Source organism: Cydia strobilella, chromosome 14 (assembly GCF_947568885.1).
Source record: "Cydia strobilella chromosome 14, ilCydStro3.1, whole genome shotgun sequence".
NCBI classification, from domain to species: domain Eukaryota; kingdom Metazoa; phylum Arthropoda; class Insecta; order Lepidoptera; family Tortricidae; genus Cydia; species Cydia strobilella.
The window spans coordinates 9,543,036-9,569,023 of record NC_086054.1 but is presented as its reverse complement, the minus strand read 5'-3'; the positions used below and the strand labels follow the sequence as shown (position 1 = coordinate 9,569,023).

Sequence of the window (25,988 nt, the reverse complement as noted above, 5' to 3'; positions counted from 1 at the left end):
AAGTTTACAGTAGTACTACAGTCGCCATCAGATATGTCGGAGCGACCGAGGTGCTAAATATATCTGAACATGCACTCTAGCGCCTTGACAATAAAGGCGTGTTCAGATATCTGTGAGCTCCTTGGCCGCCCCGATATATCTGCGATATATGGCGACGGTACCATCGGGGTTGTTTATCCGTGGGTGTAATAACTCCTTAGAACGTAGTGGTTATATCCTCTTTGCTTAAAACTACTATATCTGTGATCAAAGACAATTCAGTGCAGGTGACAGATTTGACGTGCGGTCTGCAGCCGCAGTTGCAATAATACACCAAATACGCAAAAATGGCCATGCTACGTGCAGTCGGTCTCGTCATTCATTTTACTATGGAAATTGACAATAACACCGACGTGTCGGAGCAGTAGTGCAGCTGCGGTCGGGAAAACGTTAAAATCACCATATTACGTGCAGTCGATATCGTCATTCATTTTACTATGGAAATTGACAATAACACCGACGCGTTTGGGCCGCCGCAGTAGTGTCGGAGCAGCAGTGCAGCTGCGGTTGGAAACGGACAGTCACCTTAAAGGTGACTGTCCATTTGCGACCGCAGCTGCACTAGCGTCGCGACGTTACTGGTGCGACATTACTGCTGCGGCGAAAGCCGCGGTGACTGCTGCTGTTGCAGCGTGCAGTTGACATAACCAACGTTCGTCAGTTGCTTGTCATCATCATGTCGGATATATACAATAATAATTTTTTGTTATATCTTCTAAATGAAGAAGCGTCTGATGATCTAGTGATGCTTCGTGCGAGACGCAAAAGAAACCCAGTACGTCCATTCTACAGGTGCCGTCCCACCGAGGGAGCGTACACAATATTAATAAAAAACCAGCTGTCAAGCGACGATTATTTATTTCGCCAATATTGCCGTCTAAATAAACAGCAATTTAACTTTGTGTTAGGCCAAATAATTGACGAAATTCAACCAAAATACCAGAGAGCAATCAATGCCGAGGAAAAATTATTTTTAACGTTAAGGTAAGTTTACATTTTGAAACCTTCCCTATCCTCTTGAATAAATGCATGACCACTACCACTACCCGATATGCCAGCGGGAATCGTTGAATTTGTGACGCATACGGAGTGCGCGGTCACGAAAGTATCACGTACTTACCTAATCGGCCGTAAGAAAGCCTAATACGGCATCGCGCAGCGTCAACGATACGTGGACACTGCCAGCGGAGTTTTTAAGTCTGCGACGATCGTCCCCTCAAAACTATAGGCCAGGCCGCATCTTCACAGCCCGTTTACTTCATGCGCAGTGCGAAACTGGACGGGACGCTGACAGCACTGAAGGTGGTTGTCTGACGCCCTCATAGTCACCCTGTTACCATTATTCATTTCAGTGTATGGCGCTGACGTGGCATTTCATTGATTTCTGCGAAGTGGTTCACGAACCTACGGGTTCCGGAAATGGCGATGTGTCACGGAAATAGTACATTTCGATTCTAGTGCGGAAAGTGTGTCACTACCTTACGAATACCGAGATATCTTGCCACGAGCCGAGCTCGGGACGAGTGAAGAATGACATTTCCGCACGTGTATCGAACGACGTTTTTTTAATACAGTTGCGAAAAAATAAGGAAAACAAAAGTAAGGAATAAAAAAAATATCGAATTTTGCCTTTGGAAACTTAGCTTGCAGCAAGAAAAAACCGCCTCTTCTTTGACAGGCGTTTCGGCAGCTATTCCTACCTCTACCTTCCATAGCTATTCCGTTCCATTCAAACAACTTATTAAGAACGGTTTTTCAATATTCAATATTAAAAATTAACGTGTTATAATGATGAAGAGGTAAGTAATAAAATATGAAATATGTATATTTTTCGTATTCTTACATTACTTATTATTTTGATTACGACGTTTAAAGGAAACTAATATTAACCCTCATCAATAAGTAGTCATGAATTGGAACAAGTATAAATTAAAAAAAAATGGAAAGTAAAAAGCACTATTATTTACAACGACGGGACTTAATCGCGTAAAATAAGTATTAAACCCACCTCCGACGTTTCGAGGACGGCGTTGTCCCCGTGGTGGGTTTAATACTTATTTTACGCAATTAAGTCCCGTCGTTGTAAATAATAATGAGTAAAAATCGTGAAAGTTTAAATCAGTGTAAAAAGCACTAGTTCGCGAATACCAACTTTCCGTACGCTAAACAGCTACGTAAAGTAGCACTTTTTGAGCAACTGTATTAAAAATATATTGCCGATGATGGGCAGGCCCTGATAGATATTCGTTCGGTGTTAGCACTACTTTATTACAGATTTATCTTTCTCAGTTACCAAACACATATGTGTTATTATTATTAGCATTACTGTGTCTAAAATACATCAAATTGTGCGAACATATTTTCTATAATGTCAATATACAATCATGGTTGAAATGTATTTGAAACACAATAAAATATACACAATTCTCATCTACTTTGAAATAGCAGGTAATGTCAATATCCAAGGAAGAAAAATGAGGTCTACATTTGTATGGAGAAGTGATCATTCCCTTTCCTCTTAAAAACATTTCATCTACCTGATTCGGTCAAGTTATAAGGGAACACAAACAAATTATAGCCAGCATGACCTAAATGTAGTATGGTGCTTTACGCACACTAGCGTCCCCTCCTTTCCCACAGACGCAACCCCCCCTTTTAGCATGACATATCTGATGACGGTTTTATTAATTTTTGAGAAAAGTATTAGAGTTAGGAATAAAGTGTCTAGGTACGAAATAATCCTTCATAAATTTTAAATAAAAAAGGTTATATGCAACTTTTGGTTAGATAAGACTCGAATACTTTAATAAAACTTGTATTTTTCAAAAGTGAGTTTTACATAATAAACTGATTATTACTGAAATATTTCATTTTAAATAAAAGTGAGCCTCATATGCTTCAATGAACCTTATAAAATATGGTAAATGTCGCTTTAGGTAAATACTGAAAAACAGAATAACTGAAAATAACAATTTAATTGAAAATTGAAACAATTAGGTACATCCTTACTCACTTTAAAATAAAATATTAAACCTCTTATTTTACAAAATAACCAACAGAATTCGACTTAATTTAGTTTATATTTAAATACCTAAAAATAAAATATTACTTTACATAATACATAGGTAACAACAACAAACATAATACTGATATTCCTCTTAGTTTTAGTATAAAGATATTATATTTGAAAATTAAGCCTATGACAAGTAAATTCATTCTTTAAAAAGTTTTATCATCGTCAATCTGCAGATTGATGAAAATATTATGGGATATAAATCTGAAAGTAACAACCATTGTAACAGAATCTGAAGAGTTGTTCCGTGAAAATAAAATTATAATACCTAGCAATTGAATGAATGTTAGTACCTACTATGGCTCTTAGGGCTCTTACACGTGGTGAAGCTGGTGGGGCAGATATCCTTTATCGCTAAAATTATAACCATAATATTATATTCTTAGGATTTCTCCTACTCTTTATATTAGATTATCAAAATATTCGTTACATTCTCATATTTCGCCTGACAAATTAGTTTGCCAGAAGTGTAGATGTAGGTCTTACATAACTACAATTTTCCGTCTATGAGTTTCTGAATTTACCACTATGCAATACTGGTGATAACGTTTGCGGTACATTGCTGGAGCTCGAAAATCTGTCTGGGTTATCAGAAAATGATGAGCTACAAATGTCTGTAGGTATTGTTGAATGAAAACCGGTTGAGTAATTGGAGATGGATGAGAATCTCGGTGTTTCCAGTGAACTAGTCGCAGCCATAATTTCGTATTTCGCCAGGATATTACTTATGTCCAGCTTTGCTTTTGCCTTCGTTATTGTAGGTAGACTCCTCAACACTTCCCCAAGATGACTGCAAAACATATCAACGTCGTCAGTCTTCTTCATTGTAATGGACTTAATTAAGGCACTGCGTTCCTTTTCCCTTTCTTGTAAAATACTCATTAGGTCATCATTATTGGATCGTCTTTTACTTGGTTTGGATGTTTTGTTGACATTGCTTTTTGTTGGCAATGTAGTGGGCTCTGTTGCATTCGACGCATTATAATTCTGTTTTATAATTCTTATATTCGACTCACTGCATTGTTCAGCATTGTGCATGAGCATGGTTTCTTGCGAACCATTAATTTCTTCTATCACTACATCGGGTAAAATATAATCCTGGCTTACTTCAGTCAATGTACCGTGTTGAATATCCTCTTCCACTCTTGTATCGTATTCTTCTTCCGATTTATTTTGTGTCGGTGTAACACTTGAACCTCCAACTCGATGTTGGGGAATGCTGTCCAAGAATGATAGTAAAATGTGTCTCCTATCCTTATTGGGTCTTGAAGCAGCAGACCCTGTAGTGCCTTTACGTTTTTTTTTAAATCGTTGGTAGCTATCCCGTATGCATTTCCATTTTTTTTTACAATCTTCAGCTGCAAATAAGAAATAATTTAGCGGAGTAGAGTAGTAAAGTATAAAAAGGAACAGTCTCCACATAATCGCGTCACTCATCATTGTTGTCACAATCATGATAGCTTTGAGTAATTACACCTGTTAATAATTTAATGTAATTTAATATAATACTCGTTAGAATAGTAATTATTCGGCTTGGCACCGACTTCAAACGTTTCAGTTGCTAGCGCATATAAAAAGGGATAATATTTTATTTTATCCTTTTTTTTAAGTTTGTATTACTTTTTTAAGATTAATTTTTGACGTCCTGTCTGGTCTAGTGGATATGGTCCTGGGTTCGAATCCCGGTAAGGGCATTTATTTGTGAGTCATGGATGTTTTCTATGTATTTAAGTATTTGTATATTATAACAGCTTTGAATGATTCACGATTATTTTCACTAGACTTATATTGACTGGGATATGACAATACAAAAGGTAATCACGGTTCATATCCCGGTCAATATAAGTTCTTGTATTATATATATATATTGTTGTCTGATTACCCACATCTCAATAGTGGAAGCCGCTCGACCCCAATTTCAAAGAAAAACCGCAAATCGATGTACAGGTTAGCCGTTTGGCACACGTATACTAGAGGTCAATACAAAATTTTTGACCCGCAGTTTCTAAAAAAAATCCCTTAGGAGGGGAATGCTGAAACATTATTTTTTTTGTATGGAAAAACATTTTTTTTTAAACCTATCGTGTGTGGTATCATACCAAAGGGCTTCTTGAGGCGATTCTAAAAATATATCACATCATTACATTTCAGCCATTTGTTTAAAATTAAAACAAAAAGAATTTAAAAAACATACCAAGTTTGGGTTTCTCCAGATACGATATGGCTGATTTTTTTTTGTACAATATATCACAAATGATACGTGATATTCCCATATCCAACCCCTAAAAAAGGAATTTTGAAAACAATATAATTAACAATATTTTTTTTAATTTTTCAATTTTATAAAGTGACACAGTTCTACTTCAATAGCTATTTAACGAGACTTATGGAACTGTACTGCAGATGCGGTACATATTAATCATAAAATGATACGTAATATCCATATATCCAACGGGAAATACCTCTTTAACCCTTTAACTACGGCTTTTCATCAGTTGTGTCAAAAACTAAACAAACTATACCAACTGATGAAAAGGCGCAGTTAAAGGGTTAAAGAGGTATTTCCCGTTTAATTTATGGATATTACGTATCATTTAATGATTAATATGTACCGTATCTGCAGTACAGCTCCATAAGTCTCGTAAAACAGGTATTGAAGTAGAACTGTGTCACTTTGTAAAATTGAAAAAAAAATATGTTAATGATATTATTTTCAAAATTGCTTTCTTGGGGTTAGATATGAGGATATCACGTATCATTTGTACAAAAAAAATCTACCCCATCGCGTCTGGAGGAGTCCAAACTTGTTATGTTTTGAAAATTATTTTTGTTTTAATAAAAAAAAATGGCTGAAATGTAATGATGAGGTATATTTTTAGAATCGCCTCAAAAAGCCCTTTCGTATGATACCACACACGATAGGTTAAAAAAATATATTTTTTTAATAAAAAAATAAATGTTTCAGCACTACCCTCCTTAGGGAATTTTTTTTAGGAACTGCAGGTCAAAAATTTTGTTTTGACCTCTAGTATGCGTGTGCCAAACCGCTAACCTGTACATCGATTTGCGGTTTTTATATGGGATCGGCTTTCACTACAAGCCTTATTGAGTTTACTATGGGACTTAGTCAATTTGTGTAAGAATGTCCTTATAATATTTATATTTATTTATTTTTAAGTACCAAATATACCTATGCAATAAAGAAATAATGTACCTATCGATGCATAATTTACAAGTTATTTTGGCAAGTAGAAGTTACATATTTTAATTATTTATCTATGACTGACTTATCGATAATAGAGCTATCAATATGTCATTTTCTCAAGCACTTGTTTTTGTCACAAAAACATAGGTATTATGTGTGAAAAGTTTTTCAAATGTATACCTACCTAACTAATTATTTGTTACAGATTTTTGGCTTCAGGAGAAACATTCAGGTCATTGTCACTGGCATATCGGATATCAGAATCCTACATAGCGCGTATAGTAAAACATGTGCTGAACGTCATGAGACAAAAACTAGTTCCACTTTTAATGAAGCCTCCTTCACCCAACGATTTCAAAAGGATTGAACAAGAGTTTTGGCACAGGTGGAACGTACCTAATTGCGCTGGAGGAATAGACGGAAAGCACTGTCGAATTAGAGCCCCTAAAAACTCTGGATCGTTATTTTTTAATTATAAAAATTACTACTCGATTGTGCTGCTGGCTATTGTTGACGCAAATTGCAAGTTTGTAGCAGTTGATGTTGGGGCATACGGAAAGGAATCGGATAATGGCATATTCCAAAAATCATCAATGGGGAAAAAAATAATGACCAGTACGTTCGGTATACCCCCACCGAAATGTTTGCCGGGAACTGACACATTATTGCCACATTTTTTGGTTGGGGACGAAGCTTTCGCTCTTTCTACTTATATGATGAAACCCTACGCTAGAACAGCGGCAAGACTCGATAGGGATAAAGAAATCTATAACTATAGAATATGCAGAGCCCGAAGGGTGACGGAAAATGCGTTTGGATTGTTAAGTCAGGTATTCAGGGTATTTTATACACCTGTAGCTGTGGCTCCAGATGTAGTGGACGATTTGATATTTACAGCGTGTTGTTTACACAATCTATTACGGGATGGGCACCTGGAAAACAATAATTTGCCATACCACATCTACAACCCAAATGATAATACGGAAGGAAACATGTTAAATTTGGCCCGTATCGATAGTAGAATCTGTGCATTTGAAGCCCGAGATAAACTAAAAGATTTCTTTTGCAGCCCAATTGGCGCAGTTTCCTGGCAAGATACTATTGACCAAATATAACGGACAAAATTATTATTACCTCACGGACCTGAGTACTCCCGAGAGTCGCTCAGGGTCTACGACTCCGGCGTGTCTTCGTCGGTCGTAGTGGACCCCCAGGGGACCCCACAGGACTCTCAACTCTGGCATGCCTTCGTTGGCCGTCCAGTTAGAGCCGTTAGAGCTATATGCTCCAAGTGTGGAAGTGAAACATGCATAAGACGCGAGTTTGCACAGTGGCTGTTATCAGCCACTGGGTAGAAAGCGGCGTACACCTCTCGACACCCCTGAGCCTCGCACACCATTTTTTCCCCTGGTCGTCTTTATGACGGCATCGGCAGTTTTACGGGCCCATCTAGTCAACGGCAAGTCAACGCCTGCCTCGATAACGTGTGTTAGCATTTTGTTACAATATGCCTGCCTGCTGAGGCCGGTTTACGGATATCTATTGCTGTACCTAACCCGTGAATGGGTTCCAACAGGACAGGACAGGACATGACATCAAAGTTGTCTAAAAGGGCTTCTCCGATCGATATTGGCTAGGGGCCCACGCACGCCTCCCAAATGTCGGGGACCCCATTGTACCGAGATATGGAGAGGCATATAAATATAAATAATGATTGGGCATTCTTACACAAATTAATTATTATTTAATTTTACCTTTCAATTTGCAGATAAATAAATTGAAGCAAAATAATGATGTACTCACCATTTTTGTTAATCTCACGACCGATATCATTCCACACATTATCCTTAATAATATTACTTTTATAATATCTATGAGATGGATTATACAATATATCGTGAGAAATTACAATATTTATCAATTTTTCTTCTTCAGTGTCTGTAAAAACACTCATTTTTTTCAAGTAGCTAATGTATCATAATTACATTCCATATATATGCATTTTAACCATAAGCAGTACGTCTAATTAGAAAACAAGTTTATAAATTGCTTAATACATACTGAGCAGAATATTCGTAATTTAGTCGGTTATTATTGTTGCTCACAGGACTTCACAGGGTTTGACAACTGTTTTGACTTTGTTCTGGCAGCAAGAAGACATTATTATTACACAAATGATTTTAGATGTTTATTAATTCTCTACATGTAAAAAGTGCAATAAGCTAGGTAAGAATAATAAGTAGTATATTAATTAATTGGACCATCCAGTGAAAAAGTTAAAAATTAAATGTATTACTATTTGTGTACAGTTTTTATTTTCGCTTAACAAGTAGGAAAGAGGTGAAACATGCCGAGCGAGAACCATGACATAGACATCTGTAATTTTTTTAAATTTCTATAAGTTACGGCAAAAAAGAGTAGAAATTAAAAAGTGGCAACACTGTAGTATCGTCCCGTTTTTCTTAGATTGATTTGAAAGGGACGACACTACAGCCACTTGCTACTTTTTAATTTCTACTCTTTGCCACTTTTTAATTTCTACTCTTTTTTTGCCAGACTGTATGCTGGAATAAAAGCAGCTTTGGCAGTATAATTTTAAAAATCTGGGAAATCTTGGCGGGCGATTACTATATTTACTATGGTAAACGAAATCTAGACAAATGATACTCCTTGAAATAAAGATATTATTCCTCACCTTGGCTGGAGAACTTACAGTACATTTGGTGCTTCTTTACTGCACTAGTGCGGTAATTAGCTTATTACGTGACAATTTCAAAATTTTAAGGGCCATAGTATGTGCTGTAAAACGTTATACCATACACATGCGAATAGGTAATTCGGAACTTGTGTCTCGTGTGTTTCGGAACTCCCTTTGGTCGTGTTTTAATTTTTCGCCACTCGTTGTGAATTTCCTACTTTTCGCACTTCTATCGTAATGTACAAATATAGTGCATAATTGTTTTCCATCGTATTTTCTCGGAAACGTTCGTTTTTATCATGCTACTTCAGTCAACCTCAGTACCTTTTGTACTGAGGTTGACTGAAATAGCAAGACACATTCGCACGTTTCCGTGAAAATACTATGGAAAATAATTATGCACAACATCTGTACCTACTACATATTAAGCGATGATGGTAAATGTTTTGGCCCTGGTGCTGTGTATATGTATGCTCTACAGCAGCTTCGCATTCGAGCGATGGAAAGACAAATAAAGGAACAAACGTAAGAAGTGCTTCGCGTTTGAAGCTGACCTTACTAGTCAGTTCGTAGTTTTGTAAGGTCAGCTTTTTGTCATAAGAAATTTATCAAGAAATCGGAGTAGTTGGTTAAAAAAATAAGGAAGCCACAGAATACAGAAATGAGGGCTATCGTTTTTTTGCTCACCAGTTGGCGCCTCTGTTGATGGTGGTCCAAAAGACTATAAAACAGCTGTCAGTCATTGAAGTGACAAGTGACATTTGACATTTCGAACTATGGAAAAGACCACCATCTACACTAGCGCCTCTAGCGGCGAATTCATACGCGTTAGCCCTCATTGATAACGTATAGTGTGACATAAAATAGTAGAAATTAATTAAAATGGAACAAAAAAATTCCATACTACTTGTTGCCATGTTTAAGCATTTTACGTCAAAAATGTGACAGTTACGTAGGAAGTGGCGCCCTCAATAATTTTCTACAATTTCTTGTTGGACTATAGTAAAATTATAGATTGGCCAGGGACTGTCTCATTTGAAACATAAACAGAGAGAATTATACTATCTTTGTCTTAGGCTAGTAGTAGCACTCAAAATGTTTTTATTTACTGACAAATTAGGTTTGCCAGGCTAAAGTTATCTCTCCGGATTTGACGCTCTCTTATTCAGACCTATCATTCTCTGTGATACGGCTCAATATAGGTTAGCAATAAAATTAACAGATAAACAATCCCGATAGTACCTACTCATATACTTACTTTACTCTTTGACCTACTCGATCGGGGTTGTTTATCCGTGGGTGTAAACTCCTTACAACGTAGCGGTTATATCCTCCTTGCTAGAACTAGTAATATCTGTGACCAAAGACATTTCAGTGCAGGTGACAGATTTGACGTGCGGTCTGCAGCCGCAGTTGCATAATACACCAAATACGCAAAAATCACCATGCTACGTGCAGTCGGTATCGTCATTCATTTTACTATGGAAATTGACAATAAGACCGACGCGTTCAGGCCGCTGCAGTAGTGTCGGAGCAGTAGTGGAGCTGCGGTTCCAAAATACGTTAAAATCACCATATTACGTGCAGTCGATATCGTCATTCATTTTACTATGGAAATTGACAATAAGACCGACGCGTTCAGGCCGCTGCAGTAGTGTCGGAGCAGTAGTGGAGCTGCGGTTCCAAAATACGTTAAAATCACCATATTACGTGCAGTCGATATCGTCATTCATTTTACTATGGAAATTGACAATAACACCGACGCGTTTAGGCCGCTGCAGTAGTGTCGGTGCAGTCGCGCAGCTGCGGTCGGAAATGGACAGTCACCTTTATACTGGTTGTCGTTATGGGGTCAAAAGCACTAGGATTGATGAAACAACAACTCAATTAATTAAGTAAGAAGGTCTTATATGCCATAATTTTTCAACTAGCATATGCCATTCTATCCTAAGATTTTTACAGAACATATGTCCTTTTGAAAATAAGCAAGGAGATATTAAACTGACGCCTGTCGAAGAAGAAGTTGGAACAAAAATAATTATTTGATCGTATTACTGACGGTGCCCGAGGGATGAATAATTTTATTAAAACAATCGATTTATTTACATTTCACCTTGTACAAGGAAAGTTAACTTGTTTGACTTTAGAATAACTTTTTAGTTAATAATTAAAGTAGCATCAATATTTAATGTGTTCCGGATTAAGGCCGGTAATTTACTAGGGCTCTGTCGGCTTGTTTTTTTATTTATATAAGAGGAATCGACACAAAAGCTTTTGCAATCACTTGGGACACTTTTTTTCTCAGTTGAGAATCGAAAGAGCTCGTGAGTCTGAGTAGGAATAACATAAAAAAGTCCGAATTAAAAAAAATGTATAATGTACATTTTGTACTTTAAATAAAATGGCCCATAAATACACAACTTTGGGAACAAATATATTTTTTTAATTGTGTTTTTAAATAAGACACCTATTCTTAGTTAGATGGCATACAGTCGAGAAATTTGGACCGTTTCCGCCGTAGCGGGGTGGCCTAGGGGTTCAAGGCCCGGATTGCTAAAGACGCCGGTTCAAATCCGGCTTTCACCACTGGAGGGCTTCGTCACTTTTTCTTTAATACTTATATGACATCTATTTCAGTTTATGGCCCATAAATGTTAAAAGTTTAACACCATAGATATAGTAGTTTCGTAGTTTCGACGCTACGGTGGAACAAATATGCCTACATACGTAAAATACACACATATCAACTATTTTTTATTATATTTTTTAACAATGGCTTAATCACTCACCTATAAAACAACGAATTTAAATAATCACCCAACACGAATAAAACAAAACGCGTAATTGTACCAAAACATACGGAGTATTACTGGGAGCAATCTGAAACTGGCGGAAACCATATAAATAACAAATGCCAGCCGTTATCTCTTGCGTCCTGTAAAAATATTAGGTACTATTGAAAAAAACCGGAGTGCGAGTCGGACTCGCCCACCGAGGGTTCCGTACTTTTTAGTATTTGTTGTTATAGCGGCAACAGAAACACATCATCTGTGAAAATTTCAACTGTCTAGCTATCATGTACAGCCTGGTGACCGACGGACAGACGGACAGTGCAGTCTTAGTGACAGGGTCCCGGTTTTACGCTTTGTACGGAACCCTAAAAAGGAACGATTCCAGTGAAGGTCTGGGCTAATTTAACATTCCTTGTGTAGCAGACAACCAATTTCTAAATGCTTAATCATGCCTTTAAGCATTAACTTACAAAGCGAAAAATGTTCCTAGCTCGACGCTAGGATTAATAGTTCTTTTGCTACAAAATAATTATGTAATGTAATGTACCTATTTTTGTTTTCCACGACCTTGAAATAAAATGGTTGACCAAAGGTCTTTGTTACCTATTTGTTTTGGGTTTTTGTCATATTGTAAGCAATGCAGATATGCAAACGTTGATATTCATTTGCATTGTATTAAAATATTGCCCCGTAAAGATTTTCAGTCACATTAAATATATTAATAACGGGTCACTTACGTATTTTAAGTCTAAAAACGCTCGACATGTCACCGAGCACCATTTGAGGCTTTGGATTTGATTTGAGGGCATTTTTAGTCACCGAGGAAAAATTCACTTTCGGAATACTCCGATTTCTTTTCCTTTTGTTTGAGAATATTTTTCTCTCAAAACCGTAAAATAATTGCATAGTTCAGGTAAATCAAAGTCATCTACATAGATCTATGCGTTTTTTACCACACAAACCATAACTAAGAACATCACTCTATTTATGACGCAAAAAATTTAAAATTCTTCAATAATTTTATTCCCTTTTGGATAAAGTTCCTTCTTAAAAACACATTAAAATTTTACCAGGAAGAAAATCTAAGTAAAACCACGTAAGTAAATATTCGAAAAAAGAACGCACTAACCTTCGCTAGCACGCGTTTCCCTCGAGTCGTCGACGATCAACAGGTGGGGTCGACGCGCTCGCGCGAGCTCGAGCTCGGCCGGGACCGCGGTGCTCCCGTGTCTCGAAACGCCCATATCGGCCGGCGGTCTGGGCGCGAGTGAAGCCTTCCCAACGCACCCTTACTACACTGCAGACAACCCCTATTCGAACTCGCTCTCAACGTCACTACTATATCTCGAATCCTCTATCCTTCACTGATTATAATAGACGTGAAAGAGCTGAAGAATTTTCGGCGACAGTGTTTTATCGGTATCGAATACAAAAACAGGTGAAATATAATATAATATGTGTTCCTTCGTAAACTGGCTGACATAGTATGTCAGATGGTATCGCTGGACACGCTTTGGCATTGACATTACTGTTTGTATCGACCGATAAACGAACGTGAAATGGAATTGTGCATTTTAAATGCTTATTTGAGCGAATATTTCGGGTCGCTAAAGTTTTTGCTTGCAAGCTGCTGCTTGTAGTAATATTATTACCATGTAGTAATGTTTTTATGCAAGATGAAACAGTTACTCACGCACGTAGTTGAAAAAATACGATTAAATAAATAATATAATCTCTGAAGTTCGTTATCGTCGTGACCTCTAGAACAATTATTTATTTTTTAATTTATTTTCACCACAAAAAGCTATTATTATTTTCGTTAACTGATTTATTTGTCTTTGAAGCTTTGAATAATGAGTGGCATAAAACCCAAGCATTTTACTTAAAAAATATTTGTAGCGGTTGGTTGCTGGGTCTAGGGGTGAAAAAAAAACCGGCCAAGTGCGAGTCGGACTCGCGCACCGAGGGTTCCGTACTTTTTAGTATTTGTTGTTATAGCGGCAACAGAAATACATCATCTGTGAAAATTTCAACTGTCTAGCTATCACGGTTCATGAGATACAGCCTGGTGACAGACAGACGGACAGCGGAGTCTTAGTAATAGGGTCCCGTTTTTACCCTTTGGGTACGGAACCCTAAAAATGATGATAGCTGATCCGCGAACCTCTTAAAATTATACCTACCTACTATACGTTGTTTAATGTTAAAATCTTTGTCTTAGTCACGTGATCACGAGAAACTTTTAAGGAGTTTTGTCTTACCAAGTTGCATAGCTAAAGAATCCACCCTTCATCTAACTTCATACGATATGCTTAGATATATCAAGTCCATTGACCTTTAATATCATACTTAGTTCTACACACAACATTTTCATTGTCAACATCAACCTACATGAATCACGCTTTTACATTTGGGGAAAACTGAAAAATATCTAGATTTTTATAGGTATAGTCATGCTTTAGCGGAGTTTTATTAATGATTAGTTGTATTGTAGGCTATTTTGTTTCGAACGTACCAAAAAGATGTCGCAAAACAGAAAAAGTCCGAATATTCCGATTTCTAAGATCCGGGACAATTTTGTGTGTTTATGAATTTGGATCATTTTTATATCGTTAAAAGTTAAAAGCCGACTTTAATTATTTTGTACTTGTACAAGTAAACAAGGACTATGGCTGTTTAAAGACGATATTAGGTTCTTAATCACACTCACCAACCGTCTCAGTTAAACCTTAGAGGGTATCACGCAAGGCAATGTTTCTACGTGTTTTTACACAATGTGCATTAAGACTGCGTCGACCGTCCAGTGGCTCCCTCATTGGGGTTTTCTAATAAACCAATTAATTTCTGTATATATCAGTATATTAACTTTGTTGTCTTATCCTTATCGTAGTAATATAGCACACGAAAGTAAAAAAAAATGACACAAACGATCATTGCTGTCTCTAAGTGCCCAAGAGGCTATTCATATCAAATATCGTTTATCGGGTCTGATACTTTAGACTACTCCGTACTAGATTTAGAGGTAAGTCTCAGGTCATATTTATGTATTATCTCCGACATATTCATTCATGAGGATTTCAAGATCAATCTATACTAAGTATTGGTTCATTGTGGTAATAAAATGTTTTGTCTTCTCCCAATAAGCGCAAAGCCAGAAGCAAAAGATAAGAAGATAATATTTTTCCATAATATATATAAATTCATCTTAAAATAATGACAGACTAAACAGCGTTGCCTTGTTAAAAAGTCATCTGCTCATATCGGGTTCGTCAATTTGCCCCGGGACCCGGGACCGTCGAAACACGACACCCGGAGGCAGGCGGTGGTTAAATTGTTTTACGTTAACCTATTTAACTAAATGATATACCATTAAAACGAAGGGTATTTAAGGTACCTCAACCTTGGTGATATTGTGGTCACAACCGGTAATTTTGGGTCAAAAACGTTCTGATAAATAGGCGTTTTTTCTGTGGACGTTACAAAAGTTAAGGATTCGGACTTTCGTCAACAAATTTAACATGCCGATAAGGATAAAGTACGAAAATTAGACTTTAAAAGTCCGGTTAGGAAAGTCGCAATTAACTCATATTAATAAAGTTTTTGACCCTTTTGTACGATAACGGCGGTAACGGCGTGTGAGTTTCAGTGCGGCGGTCGCGGGTTCTCTGACTTGTTATATACCAATGTTTTTTTCGGAACTTATGTACAAAATATCATATGATCATTACCAGTCGCTGTTCGGTAAAGGAAAACATCGTGAGGAAACCGGACTAATTCCACTTAAAGGTCTAGTTTCCCCTTTCAGTTGGAAGGTCAGGTGGTATTCGATTTCGTAAAAACTAGTACGTATGTTAATTCTTGGGATTAATTGTAAAGCGGACCCTAGGCTCCCATGCGTGGCAAAAAGCGGGTACAACGCTAGGACGAAGAATTTATTATAATAAAGAATATATTACATGATTCACATAATAGCGAAAGGCGAGAATGATGAATGTAATTCTTAATTTAAAACTACGCGGACCCTTGTTTACGACTTAGGTAGATATGTACGTACATACGAATTGTATGCGTCGGTTCTCGTTATCGTGCATTAATCAGCTAACTAGGCCAAAGTATAACATGTTGATACACATTTCCTAAATCCATCAAGTCGTTAAGGCTAAATTGAGTAACAGCTTGCAACTTTGCCTAGCGTCCCACGTTTACAACGACGTGGTAACTTTATATTATAATAAATAAATAAATAAATAAAAAATAAAAATGTTATTTATTTAGGTATCAACCCATTACATTAAGTATTAAGTATAATTATTATATTAATCTAATTTATACATTCTACATTCTAATCTATATTAAATTATACTATTCTAAACTAAACTAATTATTACCTAATTTAACACTAATTAAATATTATAGGCGTCCTGTGTTAAACTTACAGACCAATTAGAACGTACACTGACATCAGAATTATAATTATTTAAATCATACCAGTTGCGGTGGAGACTGCAGGACCTTGGGGGGCGGAGGCTAAGGAGTTTGTGTGGGAATTGGGTCGGCGACTGAGAGATAGGGGTTGCGATCCTCGCTTCGGATCGTACCTGGTCCAACAGATTTCCTTGGCAATTCAACGGGGCAACGCTGCCAGTGTCATGGGGACGTTTGGGCCGGCTACGGTCCGGGGTGGCACCATAGCCTAAATAGTTTAATTTAGTGGTTAAGATTGACAAAGCCTGTTGCGGATTACATCATTTGTAAGTAGATGACGAAGCCTGTTGCTGATTTGCTTTTGTGTCCACTTGACGAAGCCTGCTTTGCCGATCACGATCTATGCATGGACTTTCTATTTAGGTACTGTTTTATTTATTGTGACGTGATTTTGTATTTTTATTTAAAATATATATTTTAAATCATATTATTTAGTTATCGTGCGTCTCTGCCGCGTCAATTAAGGTAAGTATGCACCGGATGTGCAGTGAGGTTCGAAATTGCATGGAGACATTATGATTGAATTCCATTCACTGTACCTACGGACAAGCACAGTTAGATGTAATTCTGATGTCAGTGTAGGTACGTTCAAATTGGCCTCTAAGGGGCCGACCCATTACCAGTCTATCGGATGATATCAGTCTGTCAGTTAGAACAAAAATTTGACAGATCCGAACAACAATGTGGGCCCCTTTTCACTGGTACGCGATGAAACGAGAAACGAGTGTTTTTTTTTTCACTGAAAACACGAATTAGCCGAACTCATCGAGTAATAAAAAGTAAATGAACTTAAGTATAGTTAGACCATGAAAAATCTGCAACGATTTAGATAGTATACGCAGTGCAAGTGTTACTTATACGTCATAATTTCATAAAAGTTTGACGTTTAAAATAACACTTGCACTGCGTGTGCTATCTTGTCTTGTCTTGGTCTAACTCTAATAAAGAAATACATTTTGCTCAATAAATACACCCGATTTGGTAACAGGTAACACATAGTTCGCAAGTCCCTGTTTTGTGTTAGAAGTAACAAAATATTGTGTTACTCTTATGCAAACATTTCATTTCAATCAAATTAACCTAGCAACGCAAATAGTCACTGAAAATGACGTCTCGTATATAAATTTAAAATAAAATATATCTGAAGATTATATCTTATGTCTCATGCTTTGAGGCTGCTAGACAAGTTATAGACAACGCATGAACCGCAGTATTACTTCGCGGAGACCGCAGCCCGGGCCACTTTGTTGCGCCGCTGGGGGCGCTGGGTGCCCGAGCCAACATGACATCTGTCAACTCGTGAAAATATTTATTTACATTTTGTATTAAAGATGTGCGTGATATACCTACCGATTATCATCAAACATTTCTTCTTTCCTGTTCGTCGACTGTAATAGTCTACCCATGAAATAGTGCCAGTAAAAGTGTGTGTTCACTGAAATTGTGATATACGTGACTATCCCCTATTTGTTTATATCTCATTAATTTCTCGTTTTATAAGTAGTTTTAGTTTATATAACTAGTATATGTTATTTTGTAATCGTGCGTATGACCTAAGATCTTTGTTTTTTATACTTAGGTTTATTAAGTAATATATATGTCCTCTCAACCCTGCCTTAACCCACCGGAGCTGCTGTGTTGCCCCATTTGCGGAGACAATAAACAATACAAAGGTCGGCGGGGGCTTGCGATCCATACTGCTTATAAGCATGGCACCCGTATGGCTGTCAACCCCCCGCTGCCCAGCGCTTCTCAACCTGCGCCATCATCCCCCGCCAGGGGCTACACAGCTTCTTCACCACCACTAGCGGATAGGCTAGGCTCATTAAAAGCTAACGTTCCAGTTGTAAAGAGAATACCCCGTGGCGCGCGCTTCTGTGTTGCACGCTGCCTCGCCGAGTGCGTAGCCAAAGTTGTTGCCGAGAATTCCACTCAAGCATGGGAGCGTTTTCTCACCTTCCCTTTCATAGTCCTCCATGCCGATAAATCTAGTAAAGCTACACTTACGTCCCAAATTAAAAATAATACATCATTTTTCTCTAATCCCCAAGCTATTTACCCTGCTTACCCATCCCGAGAAAATTATACTCGTTTACCTCATAATTCACTCAGTACCAAGATAAGATCAGTTGAAAATAAATTTTCGGAAGGGGATGTAAGTGGAGCTGCCCGTCTTTTATTCTCCCACGACGACTTGGCTGCGCACTCTGCTGAGACCTACGCCGTCTTGATTGAAAAACACCCCGCCCCTGCCGCCTCCTTGACGCTGCCAGTTCTACCCGCCTCTGACGACCCTACGATACATGTATGCGAGGACGCAGTGTTGCAAGCCATATCATCGTTTCCCAACGGATCTGCTGGCGGATTAGATGGTTTGTCTCCACAGCACCTAAAGGACCTGACCACGAAGTCTCTAGGCGAAGCAAGAGCAGAGTTACTAAAGGAACTCACAGCGTTAATAAACCTAATGCTATCGGGCCGCGTACACCCCGAGATCGTCCCGCTGTTGTACGGTGCTAATCTCGTGGCCCTATCCAAAAAAGATGGCGGGATTCGCCCGATCGCCGTGGGTTGCACCATCAGACGATTGGCTTCAAAGCTCTGCTGCAGAAAGCTCAATAAAAAACTGACAAACGCCTTCAAACCTCGACAGCTGGGTTTTGGAATCAAGGGCGGCTGCGAGGCAGCGGTACACGCTGCGCGCACTTTTTTGAATCGTCCGGACTTTGAAGTTTTTCTAAAATTAGACGTTAAAAATGCCTTTAATTCGGTTGACCGCGGTGCTCTGCTAGCAGAAGTAAAAAAAGAACTGCCAGACATTTATAATTATTTATGGCAATGCTACGGAGCACCATCAAAATTATTATTTGGAGACAAAACTATTTTATCAAGCATGGGCTGTCAACAAGGAGACCCGCTTGGGCCCGCCATTTTTAGCTTAGTCATTCATCCAATCATCACTAAACTACATTCAAAATTCAACCTCTGGTATTTAGATGATGGATCCCTTGGTGGTGATGCCATAAATGTTCTACAAGACGTTCAATACATAATAAATCAATTTTCCAAAATCGGACTTGCGTTAAACTTTACCAAATGTGAGATTTTCCTACCAGATCACCTTTCACCGGAAAGAAAAATTGAAATTTTAACTAACTTTAACACGGTCCTGCCAAATATTTCTGTTTACTCTAAATCGTCCCTCACCCTTTTAGGCTCTCCAATTTTCGATGAATCAGTCACCCCTGTAATTAATTGCAAACTAAATTTATTCAATAGTACATCGGATATCTTGTTTAAAATAAATCCTCATATGGCGCTTTCTATCATTCTAGCATAGCTCTACCTGCTTTCCTGTCCTCTGTGTACGGCTCGCTTTCTCTCGTCGGTATTATTTTAAACCGTTCCTCGATACCAGACGATGAGATAGTGAACCTGAAGGAGGCCAGGGAGGCCTGGTGTGAGTCGTGCCCGAGTGCGGACATCCCAGTTGCCCGTCATTGTCAGCGGGATTGGGACTCCCCACTTCTAAAGATAGCCCATGCCTCACTCATGGAACACAGCCCGGACGATTTCGAACGTGCGCGCATTCTGGCAGTTTCCGCCCGCGAGTCGGGCCACTGGTTAAAAGCTCTCCCATCAAGACAGATCGGCACTGTTCTGGACCCAAGTAGCTTAAGGATAGCAATATGCTTGAGGCTTGGGTCCAGAATATGTGTTCCTCATACTTGCGTCTGAGGCAAGGATGTGGACCAGTTGGGCCGCCATGGCCTCTCATGCTCAAGAAGCGCCGGCCGAATATTCCGCCACGGCACCATTAACGATTTGGTACGTCGCGCGCTTGCCACCGTGTCTGTGCCTGCGGTTTTAGAACCTGTGGGCATGGCAAGGGACGACGGCAAGCGTCCTGACGGAGCCACGTTGGTGCCGTGGAAATTAGGAAGGGCCCTGGTGTGGGACGCAACTTGTGTCGACACCTTTGCACAGTCCCACATTCAGGGGACCCGCATTCGGGCCGGCGCTGCGGCAGACCAGGCCCAAGTACTCAAGCGCCGCAAATACTCAGCGTTGCTTAACGACTATGAGTTTGCGGCGCTCGCGGTTGAGACTTTGGGTCCCTGGTCAGCCGACATGAAAATATTCATGGGAGCACTGTCGGCGCGGCTGGTCGACACCTCAGGGGACCCCAGGGCTGGCGCGTACCTCTTTCAACGTATTTTCCTTGCAATACAGAGAGGTAACGCCGCCAGTATCATGGGGTCTATGCCGCAGTCCGACTTATTAGAAGGGGTATTTTCTTTATAATTGCGTTCGTTTTTTGTAGGTAAGTATATTTTATAGCTTCTGTGTTTTATTTTATTTCTAGGCTTAACTTTACCTAAATGTTGTTAGTGCTTGTTTCCGTTTTTTTTTAATACGTCATAAATCGTAAACCGCAAATTACTACAAATGAATTGAATATATAACATTTCTTAAATTGGGTAGTTGACAATTTTCGTTTACGGTATCAGTCGATCAGGTTTGTTTCGAGGATCAAATGTCTGTATGGGACCCATTGTCTAAAACCAAAACAAAAGTCACAAATCATGGTCAAAGTCTGGCACCCGCACTTTACTCAGCAAACGCTCTTACAAAATGGCGACACATCGTGACGTCACTGTGTCACTGCTTAGAAGCCGCTTTGCTTAGAAGCCGTTTCGATGTATGGAAAATAAGGAAATTGCGATTTTGTCGGTGAAATGTTGCGTTTATGTATATTGTTGCCATAAAATATATTTTTAATAAAATGTAATAAATCGAATGGTACCATTATTTTTTTCCTATTTGAAAGTTTAAAAAAAAGTTTTTTCTAAACTGACACCCTTGTATTATTTTACCCGCAACAGCCACGACCCATGATCGCAGACCGGCTGGATTGCCCCTATATGAGTCACTGTGTAAGTGTTCATGTACGGGCTCCAGCAAGTAAATGATTGTTTATAATTTAGTGTAATTTTTTAATTTATGTAATTTTAATTTAATTTATAACCTGTTGTAATTCAATTTATAACCTATTTTAATTTAATTGTAATTTTTAATTTGTATTATTGTGGACCATTGTTGTCTGGAGTTAAATAAATGATTATGATTATGATTATTTTATTATTCCGATATATTTTTATGTATCCAATTTATTGTGATAAGTTGCTCATTTTCCATCTATTTAACTAGATTTAGTTATAAAATTCAACATGTATCAACTACCCTATTCAAATCAATTTTGCCAATTCAATTCAAACTTAGTTGTAAATACGTTACAGTTGATATTAGCTTGAAATGCTTTGACAGAACTCGTCCTAAACATGTGGCATACGATCGTAATTATTTAAAGCATCCTCTAATGAGGGTGTTATTTGATTTTGTAACACGAGTCCTAAACTATATTATGTCACAAAATTGCTCGAAATTTATGGCTCATACGTCTTTTTCTGAGGCGAGAGGCGGACCACGTGGTATCTTAACAACATTCCATTGTAAGGTTTACCTTCCGAGTTATAAACACTCGCTATTTTATTATACTAGTCGATAACATTTCTCCAAGAAACATTAGGTCTTGTACTCGTCTGTAGTACAAAATATCCATAAAATCAAATATTTAGGATTCAAGAATATTTTTTTTAAAAAAAGTTTTTATTTTTATTATTCTACATTAGTAATTCGATAAACCTTAAAAAATAAAAGAATATTTTAAGACAAGCTAAATTGAAAAAAAAAAGAAAAATCTTTAAATGCAGTTTTGTTTCTTTAAAAAAAAAGAATGTTTCTTGTAAAATTAGCTAACTTAAGGTTTTAGAGCACTTAAATTCTCAAGGGCCCGTTATTTTTTTCCACCCTGTATGCTGCGTGCATAATCATCACTTGTGACACTTGTGACGTCGCGTTAATAAGCAGGCATCGGAGTTTTTGTCACATGGTAAGACTAATAGCAAGCTATGGAGTCGACATTTGCCACAAATGTAAACTCTTATTCATACTCATACTCATTTATTTAATTTATCTTAAAATGCCTTTAGAGCGGTCGGTCGTGTATATTATCTTAGTCGAATTATATAAAAAAATATTTTTCTATTACATTATGAATTCATAACTTCAACTATTTTAACATACAACTATACAAACTACATCACTGCGAAAGACCTAATGTCATGTAGGTACTGACCGCTGATAAAATTGATTATTATTTGTCATGTGTCAATCATTGGTGATTGCAAACGTAGTAGTTATTTATATCTGTAAGTGGTAAATACGTTGTGGAATATTCCATAATTAATTATTATGCCTAACCCAGAAATAGCTGCAATTTTGGCATGGATAGAGCCATGCAACGATTTACAATATAACTATGAAAAATCTGCTATAGTGTGCTTGAGTTGAGGTTTACAATAGTGGCATGCTAGCAAAAGTTGTATTAATATTTAAAATGAATAAATAAATTAAAGAAAAATAGTTACTACGTATATGAGTTTAATTTATTAAACCTCATTTGTTGCAATAGCGCCGAAAGTGGATGGACTGTCACCTAAGAAAATAACCTTCCGCGCTTAAAAAAGTTATGAATTCATTCTATCACTACTGTCATTGATTAGTTGTTTACTTGAAAGATATTTTACGTTTCAACATGTGTCTGTCTATACTTTCCCACTTATTTAAGCAAGAAATTTGAAATATTAATCAGATGTGCGACAAGAACGACAGGAACATAATATGTATACATATAATAGGTATAAATTACGTACAACGTAATTACGTATTACGTTCTTGTTGGGTGGGTTGTTGTTTAGTAATCTGTTCCCATATTAAATAAAATTAATCATGAGTTTACATTTAGTAGTAGTAGTAGTAAACTCTTTATTGTACAAATATACATATAAAAAATTACATGGTACAAATAATAAGATGTACAAAGGCGAACTTATCCCTTTGAGGGATCTCTTCCAGTTAACCTTACATTTATTTATGGCAAATGTCGACTCCATAGCTTTCTATTAGTCTTACCATGCGACAAAAACTCCGATCCCTGTATAATAACTATAATAAGTGTGACGTTTTGAATAAAAACATAGTAATGATACATTGCACGCTAAATAATTTTATGAGGAAATATAAAAGTCGTAATTTTTTAGTAAAACATATGAAAGTTCAAAATATTTATCAGTACGGTTTTTACTCACTGTTATTTTTAGTCGCTTTTGGCGACATGTTTCGGATTCTTTGGGAATCCATCCTCAGGCACGAGTGTCCGCGGCGGTTGTATGTCGTGCACTCCGTCGTGAACCGTACTGATAAATATTTTGAAATATGTCTCACGATAGTTTAAGTGCGATCATATGAAAGTTATTTCATTTGGGCAAATAAATACCTTTAGAGTATCAAAAATACACGCTGAATACATTAAATTTATAGATTTTTTTGTCGATTGAGAATTTGAAATCTTTACGAAATTGTTTTTGTAAACATTCCGGTCGCTGTCATTCAGTATCGCATAATTTTAGGAGAATTCTATACTAGGTTAAATCGCGGTGCGAAGCCGCGAACGCGAATGTGGAGGGGGCTTAAAACTTACTTAAAAGATACTTCAACGCCGTGGCAGGATTTTTAATTTAAAGCTACCAACTATTGTTATAAACTAAAAGCATTGAAATAAAATGTCAACGGCTAAGTGAAAGCTTTCGATAAACCGGTATACTGTTTTTATTACACCGTATCTTATATACTTTATTTTGCAAACTCGACATTGTAACTCATGAATTAAGGTTTCTTTTCGATTGTAAGTTTGAATAATAAATAAGTAGAAGAAAGTAACCCAGCGAAATGGAAACGTCCCTTTCAGCAACTCTAAATGGGAAATATTTTAAGAGGACAAAATTTAATGCCGTTATTATTCTATAGTAACTTGCGCTAAAAGATTCCTTGAAAATTCGTAATAAAGTATGTAGTTACTATAGAAGTAAAGTACTCTTTAGCCCTAAGTTCGGCTACACTACTTATATATTTTGTATTAAATATCGAGAAATGCTGTAACATAAGGCGTCCGCTAGCTGGTGCGCGGCGGTTCCACGGAACGAGCGCGACACGCGGGTGCCAATAGGGTTGTTTCCACATGTTGAATTTTATAACTAAATCTAGTTAAATAGATAGAAAAAGAGCAATTTTTCACAATAAATTGGAAACTTAAAAAATATATGGGAATATAAAATACAAGACTTCATTACTTCCAAATAGGAAAAAAATAATGGTACCATTCGACGTTACGTTTACGTTTTATTAAAAAGTATATTGTATAGCAACAATATACATAAAGGCAATATTTCGCCGACAAAATCGCAATTTCCTTGTTTTCACGGCTTCCAAGCAATAGCGACGTTACATGCTGACGTCACGATGTAATGCCAATTTGTTAGAAGCGTTTCCTTAGACCATCATTTGTAATTTTGTATTGCTTTAAGACATTTGATCCTCAAAGCAAACCTGATCGACTGGTACGTTAATACGTAACGTACCAGTCATGTACGTAATGTTTATCAACTTATGTAATACTATGTTCTTGCAATAAATTATTGATTGATTGATTGATTGGTTAATAAAAAATTGTTGAATACCGTATCATCCGTCCGTCCGTCGTAAAATCCGTCGCAAGCGACCGCGCCAGTCAGCGTTGCTCATGCTATTTTTCGTTAACCCGCTCACCCGCTCCGTGCAAATAGCGTGTAGCTAGCGGACGCCCTTAGGCCCACTTGCACCATCCCGCTAACCCGGGGTTGAGCGGTTAACCCGTTAACCCACTGTCAAATTGTACTGGTAACCATGGTAACTCCAGGTTTAACCGGTAAACCCCGGGTTAATGTAATGGTGCAAGTGGGCCTTAGTGCTGTTTAGAAGTACTCTCAAAATAAATACACAATATGGCCGGGTGGTCAGGATGTTAGCCGCGTAAGCTGAAGACGCGGGTTCGATTCCCGCCTCGGCCACCGGTAGGCTTGGTCACTTTTTCTTTAGTGTATGTTATCTATTTCAGTTTATAATTTATATATAGTAGTGTGACTACTTAAAAAACACAAATCAATTTTTTTTTACAAAAAAAAATTATTTGACTTGTTCCCTAGTTAGTTTTAAGTTAGTTAAGGAAATGCCATTTTTGTACGCCCATAGGCAAAGCACAGATCTTCTATTTGTATATTAAGACCCTTTATATCACCTGTGTTACAAATAAATTTTATTCTTATTCTTATAAGAAAATCCGTAGCGTCAAAGTTCATAACGATAGGCATAAAATGCTACGCGCGTAGCGATGCTACGGCGTAGCCATACAAAAGGTTCGCAATTGAGCCTAGGGGGCATATTCTGATTGTAATAACAGATTATAAATTTGATCTGTCAGGTCAAAAGGGACGTTTCCGATTTGACACTGACAGATCATATCCATAACACATCCAGATCAAATCCATAATATGTTATTATAATCAGAATACGCCTGTATCCAAATTTAAGTTTGTGACCCAAAGACGGACATGTAACGTAAACAAATGAATTTTCAACATGGGGGCCAATTTTGGGGGGTAAATGAGAAAATTAAAAAAATAAAGTTTTTTAAGCTATTTCATTTGATATGTTACATATCAAATGAAAGAGCTCGTTGTGAGAATCTCAAATATATTT

The 25,988-nt window shown here is 37.5% G+C and overlaps 2 protein-coding genes across 3 annotated transcripts in view; one reads left to right on the top strand and one right to left on the bottom strand.

Moving 5' to 3' along the window:
- The window catches only part of LOC134747370 (synaptotagmin-10-like), a 128,107-nt gene extending 114,868 nt beyond the window's left edge, over positions 1 to 13,239 (bottom strand). For both annotated transcript variants that reach the window (XM_063681996.1, XM_063681997.1), the window contains exon 1: positions 12,937 to 13,239. In XM_063681996.1, coding sequence (XP_063538066.1) covers positions 12,937 to 13,051 — 115 coding nt within the window. In that variant the 5' untranslated portion in view covers positions 13,052 to 13,239. The remainder of the gene's footprint in view (positions 1 to 12,936) is intronic.
- On the top strand, positions 716 to 7,520 carry LOC134747394 (uncharacterized). Its single transcript, XM_063682018.1, has 3 exons — positions 716 to 1,023; positions 6,523 to 6,959; positions 7,387 to 7,520. The coding sequence occupies exons 1-3, from the start codon at positions 716 to 718 to the stop codon at positions 7,518 to 7,520; spliced, it is 879 nt and encodes a 292-aa protein (XP_063538088.1).
- Positions 13,240 to 25,988: the final 12,749 nt, after the last annotated feature.